This window comes from Uloborus diversus, chromosome 5 (genome assembly GCF_026930045.1).
Source record: "Uloborus diversus isolate 005 chromosome 5, Udiv.v.3.1, whole genome shotgun sequence".
In the NCBI taxonomy this organism is placed as follows: Eukaryota; Metazoa; Arthropoda; class Arachnida; order Araneae; family Uloboridae; genus Uloborus; species Uloborus diversus.
The window spans coordinates 9,153,997-9,167,738 of record NC_072735.1 but is presented as its reverse complement, the minus strand read 5'-3'; the positions used below and the strand labels follow the sequence as shown (position 1 = coordinate 9,167,738).

At 36.4% G+C, this 13,742-nt stretch overlaps 2 protein-coding genes across 2 annotated transcripts; both read left to right on the top strand.

The window, feature by feature from the left end:
• Positions 1-710: 710 nt before the first annotated feature.
• LOC129222301 (tigger transposable element-derived protein 6-like) lies at positions 711-1,256 on the top strand. Its single transcript, XM_054856788.1, has one exon. It carries the CDS (start codon positions 711-713, stop codon positions 1,251-1,253), a length of 543 nt encoding a protein of 180 aa, XP_054712763.1. The 3' UTR covers positions 1,254-1,256.
• Positions 1,257-1,628: 372 nt separating this feature from the next.
• On the top strand, positions 1,629-2,303 carry LOC129222430 (tigger transposable element-derived protein 6-like). Its single transcript, XM_054856945.1, has one exon. The coding sequence runs from the start codon at positions 1,629-1,631 to the stop codon at positions 2,301-2,303; it is 675 nt and encodes a 224-aa protein (XP_054712920.1).
• The last annotated feature ends 11,439 nt before the right edge of the window (positions 2,304-13,742 follow it).

The following is a 13,742-nucleotide window of genomic DNA, read 5'->3' as shown; positions in this document are numbered from 1 at the left end:
TGAACTCGCATAGGAATTAATGTTATCCTCCTCTCAATATTGCGATATTCTCTACAGCAATAAACCCCTGTAAAGCGATATTTTTTTAAGTTTTCAACCCCTCTTTATTACGATAATTTGGTTTGCAAGTACAGTAAAATCCTGAAAGTAACCCCTCCTATTTTCAAAAAAACAACCTTAAAACTTTATTTTTTCTTTAAAAATGGTTAGCTCTAAGTTTCGCGCTACATTTTAAACAATGCGTTTCCAAAATGGCGTCGCGCTGGAGATAGTTTATTTTCACAAGTCAAAACAAAAATGCACCTTCCAAAATAAATAAAAAAGCAGTACAATCGTATAAATTTCTTTTGCAACACATATGAACAAAAAGAAAAGGCGCCCTTGTATCAAAAGGCGTCTAGACCAAAGGAATAAAGAGCTGAAACCGTCCTGCCTATCCCCCCCCCCCTGAGATTGTTCTTTTATTTTGTTTAAACCAGTGTTTTTTTTCTTTTTTGGGAAAAGAAAACATGCACATGGAGAGGGAAACTAAACATTTAAAAATGCTTGCCAAGTAAAAAAACAGAAAATGTTAAATTTTTTTTTTGAGTGAGTGGGAAATGAAGATGATCCCAAAAGGTGTAACATTCCCATCTGATTGCGTCATCACTGTCACATGATCGACGAAAACGAAAGATTTGATTTTATTCACTAGTGTATTTTTCCCTAAGATGGCACGGAGAAAGCAAATTTCATTTCAAGATAAACTCAACGTCATCAGCGATATTGATGATGGAATGAAGCAGGTTGATGCAGCTAAGAAATATGGATTATCTCAATCTACAGTTGCAACGTTCCTCAAGAAGAGGAAACATATTGAAGATGCTGTGAGATCAAATTTAGTTAATCCCAAGCGAAAACGATTAAAAGTCGCGACTAATGAAAACATTGATGCTGCCGTCCTGAAGTGGTTTCAAGAGATGAGGGCAACAAATATCCCAATAAATGGACCCTTGTTATGTGCACAAGCACGGAAATATGCAGCAATGCTAGGGAACGAAACTTTTAAAGCTAGCATAGGTTGGCTAATGCGTTTTCGGGATCGCCACGGAATCACTTTCCAGGAAATTCACGGAGAGAAAAAATCTGCTCCAATGAATGAGGCAAATGCCTGGAGACAAGAGAAGATGAAAGATATTCTTCAAAAGTATGCACCAGAAGACATTTATAACGCTGATGAAGCTGGACTGTTTTTTCAACTCCTCTCTGATTGAACATTGACGTTTAAGGGTGAAAAGTGTCACGGCGGGAAGAAATCAAAACAAAGATTGACTGTTCTTCTGTGTGCCAATAGTACAGGAACACATAAAATTCAACCTCTTGTTATCGGTAAATCTTTGAAGCCAAGGTGCTTCAAGAATGTGAGAAGTCTTCCTGTGGAATATAAAGCCAATAAAAATGCTTGGATGACGTTTAATTTTTTTTTTTTCTGAATGGTTGCTGAAGTTAGATAAGGAAATGAAGAAGAGGAAGAAAAAAATTGCATTATTGATTGATAATTGCTCCGCTCACACCTCAATTCCAAAACTACAATGCGTTGAATTTTTTTTTTTCCGGCCAACTGCATTTCCATATTGCAGCCACTCCACATGGGCATAATTAAATGTTTTAAAGGATACTATAGGAAACGTTTAGTAGAATTGATACTTCTGGGGATTGAAAATAAAGTAGAAGACCCTTTTAAAGCTGTAAATGTTAAGGACGCATGTGACTTTATTGCTGGAAGTTGGTGGACAGTAACAGGGAAAACCATTCTGAATTGTGGGAAAAAGGCCGGTTTAGGTGTCTTAGAAGATAAAATGTTATCTGATTGGGATGGAAATTCCTCAGACTGTGATATTTTATATGATCAGGAAATAGTTTTGAATCTCCAAACATCTGCGTCTCAACTCGTGGAAAAAACGGGCAAAAAATATGGAGTGAACGTGGATGATCATTTGACAGCGGATGACGATCTTACTGTTTTCGCAGGAGTTACTGATGAAGAAATTCTCTCTGAAATTACTGGTGAGATGGAACATAGTGGAAAAGAAGAGTTTGAGGAGGAAGAAGATGATGATGATGATAATACGAGTCCATCACAATCCTTATTGTCGACCCAGGAAGCACTTAAATCAGTCAAATCTCTGCGGACATTTTTTTCAAGTCTTCCATCCACAAACGAGGATCCTGTTCGTGCTTTGGACTCAATGTGTACCTTGTTGGTTGACTTAACAGTCAAAAAAGCGGCCAAACAAACAAAAATATTGGATTTTTTTCAATAAAAACGGATTTGAGGTATGTTTACGAGCTTATTTTCGGAATTTATTCAATTGATAGTAATATTTAATCATAATTAACACCTTGCCAATAAATGTATTACAAATATACTATATATAAAAACATTTTCACCTAGGTAATGCATATACTATAGCATTTAAATTAAAAAAACCTATTGTATTATCAAAATATATAGGCCCTCGATATAACAATATATCCCTCTACAACAATATATTTCTTTGGTCCCCAAAGTATCGTTATAGCGAGGTTTTACTGTATATTATTCAATTTTTTATTCCTCATTCAAAGTACTTTTTCTAACTAAAATAAATTCTAAATATTTATGTCTTGGAAAAGAAATGTTCAAATTTTCTCTGTTTATGTCATCCGCCCCCTGCTTTTATTCATAGAGCGTTTTAAAGGGCAGTTTACTAATTAGCTTAGAGAGTAAACTGCCCTTTAAAACGCTCCTGAAATAAACCAGGGGTGTGTGTATACTCATTTGATTATTAGCGACGTTATGGGGGGGGGGGTGTCATTCTAGTGTCCCGGTTGAACAGAAATCTGGCAAGCCCACCCATGTACTATTGCAAAAATTATGTTGATGTAAGAAAGTTTTTTGATATACAAATACTTTTGGTTCTTTAGTGTTTATTTATTACTACATGATAATTTTCGAACATTAGATAAGATAAAAGCTCTTTTACCAAAATGGAGAAAGTACAATTATACTAATTTAACATATTTACTACGAATCTGGCACACATTAAGAAATTCTTTACATGATGAGACAGTTCTTGAGAAAAACCAGGAAATTTATTTACAAATATGGACAAGAAAGTTGACATTTTCGCGTCCCGACAGAATGTGCTGGGACAACGGGACAGGCTTCCTGAAAATGGGACTGTCTCGTTTAAAACGGGACGTATGGTCACTTTATACATAGCAGGCAAAGTCAACATACAAGTAAAATCTCAAGAACTGAAGTAAATTTGAGCGAAAATAAATAGAATAAACTCTAAATTTAGCAAGATTACAACAAATTAAGGAAGTAAAAAACATAAAAACAAAAACCATTTACAAAATTTGTTACAATATTTGTATTATGGAGCATATTTATTCACTTTGTGAATTACTGGAATGACATCTTAATATCTTAAAGAGAGTCATTAGTTTCCTATTCCGGCCATAGTCCACAGTCTCTCACATACTAATACAAAATTCATTTTGATTCTAGACTGCTTTTGATGCACAAATATTTTACGCTTTTAGTGTGTATTAATCACTATATGATATTTTTCAAACGCTCATTTTACATTAAAATATACAATGATACATGATAAAAGCGTTTATACCAAAGTCGAGGGGCTCTCCGTGGTAAAAGCTTCACCTTATGTGTCCGGAGGACGTGGGTTCGATTCCCACCGGTGCCCTGGGAGTTACTTCCTCTCTTGTGTTGTCTCAAAGAAGTTCAACCTCTCGAGGCGATGGCACCAATCTTTCCGAATTGTTTCTTGGCAACGGACAAGATAACAACAACAACCAAAACGGAGAAAATCCAGCCATTTTAGCAGAAAATTGACACGTATAAAATAAGAACAAGAAAAACTTTCCATTTCTGAGAACTCCCGGTGTTTCGAATTTGATTTTTATGAAAACACCGTTTCTGTTAACACAAACCTCAAGAAGTCTCTCAACTCCACGTGTTTTTGCAACAGACGAAATAATACAACTTTAAGAAAAACATCAAAGTAGACGAGCACGATCGGAGGTTGGGGGCTGGCTCTTCGAAGAAAAGCCCATCTCTCAAAACAGTAGTTGGAATGGCGGGAACCGTGACAGGTCATTATCTTGATGGTACAGTTTTGCCGGTAATGATAGATCCCGTCTTCTTTGCGTATGTATTTACTCTAAACGCGCTTCAAAAGCTAACGGGCTACCGTCTCAAACGTTTGCTTTTTATATTCTGGATGTCTCGTTTACTTCCTCCGTGGGCTGCAAAAGAGTTGTTATGTCATAGTTTAGTGACTAGTTAGTTCAAAATAGGTTGGTTAAAAAAAAGAAAGCTAATTGCTGTTATTTAGGGTGGCCTTGAAAGATGTGGTTAAACTTTGAACAACTTTATTGTTTTTAGTGTTTTTTGAATTCAAACAAAAAAATAGGAAAAGAAAATTTGAGTTTTTATTATCTTGAAGTCAAATTATGCTTTCCGCCGTCACTAGTATGTGTGTGTGTGTATACATGTGTGTGTTGTGCAAGAATGTGGTGTAGATGTGTGTGTTTTGTGTTTGTAGACGTACTTGTGCGTAGGACATGGACGCAACTGCCCAGGAGGACCGGATTCTGGTAGACAGTGCCAGTGTTGCCAGATGGTCAAATCCAGATTTCCCCAATTCCCTTCCAACTTTTCCCCAAAACGCGATGTTTTCTATCAAAATTCCCCAAATTCAAAAATTATTTTTCCACTAATATTTTTATGAAATGAATCGAATTCCTCTGATATTTTTGTCTTTTGAAAATTTTTTTTTTCCCCAAATAACCAAATTTTCTTATAAATTTCCCCAAAATTTTTTTCTTCTCATTTTCACTTTTTTTTGTCTTCTTTATCTTTATCTTTTTTTATCTTTACTAATAATAAAGCTGAAACTCTCTCTGTCCGGATCTCTCTCTCTGTCAGGATCTCTGTGACGCGCATAGCACCTAGACCGTTCGACCGATTTTCATGAAATTTGGCAAAGGTTTGTAGCTTGGGGGTGTGCACCTTTCCCGAGCAAAATTATCACAAGATGGACGACTAAATCACTAAGTTATCATAATGTGGAACCGTAACGTGGGCAAGCCAATTGGCGAGAAATTCATCATACATTATTTATAAGTATACAGGGGAATCAAAATACCTTTTAATTTTCAACTACGGGTGAAGCCGTGCGGGTGCCACTAGTCATAAATAGAAGTGCCTGACCGAGAGATAAGAAATAACCGAATATTTTTTTTCTACTCGCATTTACTACTCTGCTTCCGTATGTACATTTAAACTATGATTTTTGTATATATTTATATATCCAAGAACATTCTTCATCACACTTTTTTTTGCCTGTTTGAAGTGTCAACTAGTTACTCACGCAGAACTATTAATGCGAATTCCGTCGCATAATATTCCACATAATGCGAAATGCGAATTCCATAAAGTTGAGCAAAGCTAAACCAGCGCTGTTTGATACAAACAATGTAACTACCAGATGTCAACACGCAAATTTAGATACAAAAAAGAAAAAAAAAATCCCGAGGTTTTTATTTTCCCCCAGGTTTTCTCCAAGAAAAAAAATTTTCCCCAAAAAATTCTCCTCAAAACCCATTTCCCCAAAATTTCCCCAGAGAGCACCAGATTTCCCCAAAATGGGGAAATTTCCCCCAATCTGGCAACACTGGACAGTGATGCTGGTGTAGGCCCTGAACCAGAGGAGCCGCGCCTGGAGACGGCGGTGCTCGCAGAGGACCCGGGGAGCAAAAATTACGTGAACGTCATTTAAGTGTCAAGTGAAAACAATAAGCAACTCCTGGTTGCTCAAAAAATTGCTAACATCCATTTTGTACTTATTATTGGCTTTTATTATAGTGTCAAGTGGGGGAAAGTGGATCCATCAGGTAATGCAGGGCTATATTGAAAAACATGTATTTTCTCCTTTTTAATTAAGATATTTAGTTAATTCTTGTTGGGAGACATATATTGGTATTATAGAAAGTATTTTTGTTTTAGTTATAAAAAGTATCAAAAAGCGAAGCGATGGAAAAATATTTGTTTATATTCGTTCCATATGGAACGTAATTTTATATGTGGTGGTTAAGCTTCTTTCTAAAATCGTTATTAACAGGCGCAAGCTATAATTTTTAGTACAGATTGAAAGTGGGTTATTTAGAGATTAGATCTTCGAATGTGTGTCTAATATGACCTTTGAATTATTGTTCTTATAGGATTAGGCAAAAGGATGAAAAAATAGTTAAAAAAAAAGCAAATAAGTATGAATCTCCCCCCCCCCCTTTTTTGTGAAAAAAAATCTAAAAATAAAAAATAAATAAATAGATAAATAAAAATATAAATAAAAAAAATATTGCAATAAAAACACCAATTAGGTCGAAGCAGTAAGTGAAATAAAATTATTACAATAAATATCAATTTGAAATTAAGTAATTAAAACATTATCATCTATTTTTATCTGTTAAAAGTCGTGAAAACTAAAGAGTATTTGACTTTTAATTAGTTTTGAAATATTTCACGAAATTTGCAAGTTAATTAAAGAAAGTATTTACGTATTAATTCCACAACATTCTCAATCCGTCAATTATTAGAGAAACACAAAAGATTCTATAAAGTGGGGGTAGTGAAAAATTAAATTATTTTTTTTTTCATAAAAGTACTGCACTAATTTCCTTTAGATGAGAACCTAATAGCTGTCCGTAAAAAAAATGAGAAACTTTGCATCATTTACATTTATCTGTTGCTATTGTCGGAGGCACTCTGATCGACAGCGCCCTCTGAAAGAAGTGAACAAATGTTGCCACTTCTAGATAGGAAAGATTTATCTCCCCCCTCCTTCCTCCCTGGTGGTTAAAAAGAGAAAAAAAAAGAAAAATTAATTTGAATTTTGACATTTTGAATTCAAATTATGTTTTTCGCAATCACAAGTGTGTATGTAGGCGTGTGTGTTTGTGTGTGGGGGGTATGTGTGTTTGTGTGTAGGGGGTATGTGTATGTGTGTGTAGGCATGTGTGTTTGTGTGTATGCTAGCATAAGTGTGTGGGTAGTTGTGTGTATGAATGTGTGTGTGGGGGGTATGTGTGTGTAGACATATTTGTTTGTGTCTGTGTGCATGTATGAATGTGTGGGTAGTTATGTGTATGTGTGTGTGTATGTGTAGGTGTCTGTATGTATGCGTGTGTGTGTTTGTGTGTGTATGTGTTTGTGTGTGCAGGTGTGTGTATGTGTGCGTGTGTGCAGTTGTGTATGTTTGCGCGTGTGTGTAGGACATGGATGCAACCTGGAGACGGCTTTCGCTATAGGAGCAGCATCGTGAGGAGCCGGTCGACGGTGATGTTGCGGAGGGCGGCGGTGGGAAAATAAAATGATAGCACGCCAAAAACAGTCAAATGAGAACAATAAGCAATCGTGATTGCTCAAAAACATGTAGTTCTAGTTAACTACACTTTTTTGAGCAGTTTTAACTAGGGATGTATCGATTAGCAAACTTGCCGATTACCGATTAATCGACTTTGGCCTATTAATGACCGTAATGATTATTTTTAATTCTACCAATTCCTCCGTCACTTTTTTTTCTTTTCTTTTCCTCCCCCTCCCCCCTTTTTTGGCTTTAGAAATAGTGAATAGTTTATTTTTGAGAGACGATATTTCTAACTTCCCTATAATTTTCCAAAAATAGTTTCAAAATTTCATGCAATTCCCCCTCCCTTTCAGCGAATTTCATATTAATGTTAATAAAATCATATAATGTTACCTAGACATGAAAATTTTAAAATATTAGTGGCAACCTGTGATCAGCAGGCAAGAACACTTTTTAATTTAAATTTATTTTAAAATTATTAGTTTATTTTAAAGCACTCTTCTAAAGGGGAAAAGTCAGACTCATTAAACATGAAACATGATGCAGCATTTTATATATGTGCATATTTATTCTTCTTCAAGGATTAGGCATATAGCCTGTTCCGGCTTCTTGGTCGGCCCACCGTTTCCTGGGCCTACCACGGTCTCGTTTGCCCCTTGGTCTGTAATAAAAGGCAGCTCTTGGAAGTCTCCCTCGTGCCATACGTCGAACATGGTTTTTCCAATCGTTGCGATATTCCGTGATTTTTTCATTTAGGCTGGATATCTGTAATTCCCTTCGAATGGATTCGTTCCTTATTTTGTCTAGGATAGTGCAGTTCTTCAGTGATCGCAAATACTTCATCTATGCTGCTTGAATTCTACTAGTTTCTTGACTGTTCAAATTCCATGTTTCAGAGCCGTATAGTAAGGTTGGCACCGCCATAACCTTATAGAACTTCAGTTGTGTGTCCTTTCTCGTTTTTCCCGTTAGGATTCTTGTAAGGGTTGCATATTTATTCAAAATAAAATAAACTAATTAAAAAAATATTATTACTTCAACCGTCAGAAAAGTTTATTTTGAAAACTATCTTTTTCCGCCGATTAATCGACTAATTTTTGGCCGATTATAAATAATCGGCAAAGTGGCCGATTATGGCCGATTAATCGGTGCATCCTTAGTGTTAATTGTAGTTAGCTATATAAAAAAAAAGTTTTTCCAACCACTGCTTTCGATTTCTATTTCTATTTACAGGGCGAAAGGGGAAGGTTGGTCGCTTCACCCTTCCGCTCATCAGTCGTAATTTTTGTCTGTCTATAACTGCTACAGGCAACACAGCAACTCATCCTTTTCTGGCAATGGTGAATTTCCCACGACAACCCCCCGACTGATTCAGATTGTTTGACACGCGCCGGACTCAAAGAGCGAGCGAGAGGGGTTTGGGGACAACGCAATTTTCAGCCACCTCCGAAGTTTCTGTGTGACATTTATGGATTTGGTTATGATGGATTGCTCTCCCCTGCCTTGAAATGGAATCAGATGCACATATGAGTTTAATGAAACTGCGCGGATTTCGAGTAGTTTTGGTTTCTGTTTCGGAACATAGCTTGAGACGTACAGACATTGAGATAATGCTGTCGTTTCCGAAATTTTAAAAAGTATTTTTTTCTGAAAGAGCATGCTTAAAAACATAAGATATGACCTTTTTACTTCCTTTTACAAAAAAGGAAGCATTGTATTCGCGAAAAAATTTTCATCAAAAAATCGGCCTTAATTTCCATTTTGCTCACCCCCGAATGAATGTTGAGTTTATTTTTCAACCCGACCACACGTGGATATATATGCCTAGGAACGTACAGACACCCGAAATATCCCTTTTGACGATACCCAAATTAATTACAACCACTTTTCTCGTGACGTCTGTATGTACGTATGTATGTCGCATAACTGAAGAACTGAATGTCCTAGAAAGTTGAAAATTGGTACTTAGACTCCTAGTGGGGTCTAGTTATGAACGTCCCTTTTTGGTTGCATTCGTATGCTCCAAAGTGGATCTTTTGCAAATTTTTGGGGGGAAATCATTGTTATTTCGATGTAAACTCACGTGGTGTTATAATTTGGCGATATATCGCCAGTCTTTTGGTCGCCAAGTTTTGTCGCCAACTTAGTGACAAATGTGGCGATTTTTCTTAATTTTTTTTTAAAAATCTGGGTTTTATTTCCCCACTGTTGGTGATATTTAAAGAGTAAACTATTGAATCATATTAAAACTGCCAATAATGAAAAAATGACATTAAATTGGAGTAAAAGGAAGTCATATGATGCACACATTAGCTCGTTTTTTTTAAATAATTCGACTTAGTTTAATATTTTTTTAATAGCAAGCGTAGAGGGCAGTATTTGATTCGCTTCTTGATTATCATAACGTGGAAACGCGGGAGACAGATGCACTAAAGTGCATCATTTGTGACGTCATAAAGGCCACGTCTTATTTTAAAAATCGTACCTATTAAAAAAAATAATTGAAAATCAAGCGTTGGCAAAATGAAAGTTTTTTTTCCCCCCTCGCTCCATGTTTTTTTTTTTGCTTATTCTATCCATTTCAGTGACTAAAAGTAGTACTTTTGACTGAAGGAAACAACCCTATTCCCAATCTTTTATGCTGCAGCATGCCAGCACATTCTGATGAAAGTAGAAAACTTAATGTGCATGAACATAGTACATGTTATTTAGCAGTAAAAGAAGCTACTTATTAAACTTATTATTATTATTTTTTTATCATGGTTTATCATTGAGTGTTTTTTTCAACCCGACCACACGTGGATATGTGCCTAGGAACGTACAGACACCCGAAGTATGCATTTTGACGTTCCCCGAGTTAATTACGACGAGTTTTCTCGTGACGTCTGTATGAACGTATATATGTACGTATGTGTGTATGTATGTCGCATAACTCAAGAACGGAATGTCCTAGAAAGTTGAAATTTGGTACGTAGACTCCTAGTGGGATCTAGTTGTGCACCTTCCCTTTTGGTTGCATTCGGATGTTCCTAAGGGAATCTTTTGCCCCTTTTTGGAGGGAAATCATTGTTAATTTCGATGTAAACTCAAGTGGTGTTATAATTTGACGGACACTCGGCACTATATCGCCAGTCTTTTGGTCGCCAAGTTTTGTCGCCAACTTAGCAACAAATTTGGCGATTTTTTTTTTCAATCTGGTTTCAGATTGGCCACTGTTGGTGATATTTAGAGAGTAAACTATTGAATCATATTAAAACTGCCAATAATGAGAAAATGACATTAAATTGGAGTAAAAAGAAGTCATGTGATGCATGCATCAGCTCGTTCTATCTTTGTATCTGTCCATTTATCAAACTTATTTGTAGTAAAATTCACACTACACATAATTAGTTTACTTCCGGTTCAAAGTCATTGGGATTTATGTTCGGATAGTTGGTATAGCTCGAGATATCAAAAGGCTGTATTCTTCTTGCATAAACTTTAAAGCGGTTATTAAAAATATCTTCTAAATACCTCAAATAAATAAAATTAATTTTATATTCTAATGAATTTGATTGAAGCAATAGCAGTTTGTATAGAAGAAAAATAATAATGGAAATTATTGACACTGAATGCACACTAAGGAAATTTACGACTACAACTCATAGTCGATGAATGAGGGAGTTTCCTTCAGTCAAAAGCACTACTTCTAGACATTGAAATGGATAGAATTAGCATAAGAAAAGAAAGAAAGAAAGTTAATTTGAATTTTGTCATCTTGAAATCAAACTATGTTTATCGCAATCACGAGCGTGTGTGTTTGTGTGTGTGTGTGGGGGGGGGGGGGGTATGTGCGTTTGTGTGTAGGGGGTATGTGTATGTGTGTGTAGGCATGTGTGCTGTGTGCAGGTACGAGTGTTGGTAGTTGTGTGTATGAGTATTTGTGTGCGTGGGGGCGGGGAATGTGTATGTGTGTAGGCATATGTGTTTGTGTCTGTGTGCAGGCATGAATGTGTGGGTAGTTATGTGTGTGTGTGTATGTGTAGGTGTCTGTATGTATGCGTGTGTGCATGTGTTTGTGTATGTGTGTATATGTGTGTGTATGTGTTTGTGTGTAGGTGTGTATGTATGCGCGTGTGTGTAGGATATGGATGCAACCTGGAGACGGCTTTCGCTAGAGGAGCAGCATCGTGAGGAGCCGGTCGACGGTGATGGTGCGGAGGGTGGCGGTGGGAAAATAAAATAATAGCAAGCCAAAAACAGTCAAATGAAAGCAATAAGCAATCGTGATTGCTCAAAAAAAAAAAAAAAAAAAAAAAAAAAAAAGAAGAAGAAAGAATGAAAACTATGGATCAAGAAAATACTTTTAGTTTCCTAACATTTAATTCTTAAATTATTCTTTAAAATGTCATATTTTTAAAACAAGATGTTTCATCGGGGGATGTCACAAGTGGAAACAACCATCTTGAATCGGAGCGTGTGGTTGTCTTTTCTGGCAAGATATCGGCTTTTGGTGATACTTCACTGCAAGCATTTATTAGCGGAAAGAAAATTGTTTGTTATATAAATTCATTTGGCGAAGTTTGGCGATCTCCTGAAACTTTGTTCTGGAAACCCTAGCGACGTGAGGTGAAAACAGCGACCATGCTTTATCAGAAAAAATATTTTTGAAAAGTAGAAAGCAAGCCACTTTTTTTTTTTTTTTGCACGAAGTTCTGCTTTATTTATTCTCTAAGGCAGTGCTTCTCAACCTTTTTTACTTTGCGGCACACTAAAGAAATTTTTAGATCAACGGGGCACACTAAACTTAATTTCGCAATGGTAATATAGAAATGTTTTTATCATTCACTGGTAAAAAGACGGGGAGGGGGGGGGACTTTTTCATATGAATAATACAACTATAGCTAACGTAGTGCATTTAAATTTATTTAGAAAGTAGAAATACAGTAAAATCCCTCTAATGCGGACATTAACGGGACAATTTTTTTTTTGTCCGCAATAGAGGTGTGCCCGGTGGACAGGGGATTAATAATGTTATTTGCCTTGGAATCGGGAAATTAAAAATTGTCCGCATAAGAAGAGTGTCCACATTTAAGGGGTGTCCGTTAGGAGGGGTCTTACTGTACTTGGAATGTATTGAAGGTGATAATAAACAACAAAACTACCTATATCAGACTTTACAGAAAATTATACTTGATATGTTTCGAAGCATTTCTGTCAAACATATCATTAAAGTGCACACTGCGGTTAAAAGCTTTATCAAAAAATGTTTCAAGAAAGAAGCAAGCAAGAAATTAAAACCAAACACCTAACTTCCGTTTGACACTAATGAGACACTTGAACTTGCCTTGAGGAGCAAAGCCGTTTGATGTTCGGCTCTATGCTGGAAAGAGCTACACAAAGTTCTTGATCAGGCTCTTTAGAGATGATCTCCTGCTGTTTTTTTATAAGTGTGAGGGTTGAGAAAATGAGTTTGCAAAGACATGAAGTTGAAAATGGTAGCAGCACATCAATAGCATGACAAGAGATGGTGGGATACTCATTTTCAACCAGCAACCAAAATTCGTCCAGAAGCACTTCGCTCAACTTAAGTTTAAAAGTACGGTCGCTTTTGAGGTCCATAAATTCTTCTCGCGCCTTCAAAGAAAGATCTTTAACTGATACATCTGCAGATGAATAGAATGGAACGCGAATCCAGTCATACTGTTTCATGTTAATATTCTTGAAATACTACTTAAACTTGTCCCGAAGTATGACTAAATGTTCTGCCACCACATTCAACAGCTTTTCTTCCATGCCATTTCCTTTACATACCATGTTGACGGTCCGTTTGAACATGTCCAATGAGCCATGATCTACTTCTTCTCTTCACAGCTGAATTTTTGATTTGAACCCGTTTATAGCTTGTCCTTGCATTTTCCGATTCAATTCGTTAAGGTGTTCAAAAATATCAGCCACGTAAGTTGGTTTTGCCAGACAATATTTGTCTTGCAATAAACTGGCGTACTGCATTTCGTTTTTTAAAATCAAAAACTGTCCTACCTCGTCCCTCAATTCGAAAATTCTCGACAGTACCTTACCACATGAAAATCAGCGAATCTCTGTATGAAGAAGTTGGGAGTGGTGATCTGCCTCCAGTTCTTCACAAAGCATACGGAGTAAAGGCGAGAATTAAGCGGCCTCGATTTTATGGAATTCACTATTTTCACGACTTCAGTCAAAGTTGACTTCAGCTCATGTGGTAAGTTCTTTGCCATGAGAGCTTCACGATGGAGGAAACAGTGTATGGTTTTTATTTCTAGTTTGCGAAGTCTCAGAACCGAGCTTTGAGAAACTACGATAAAATGA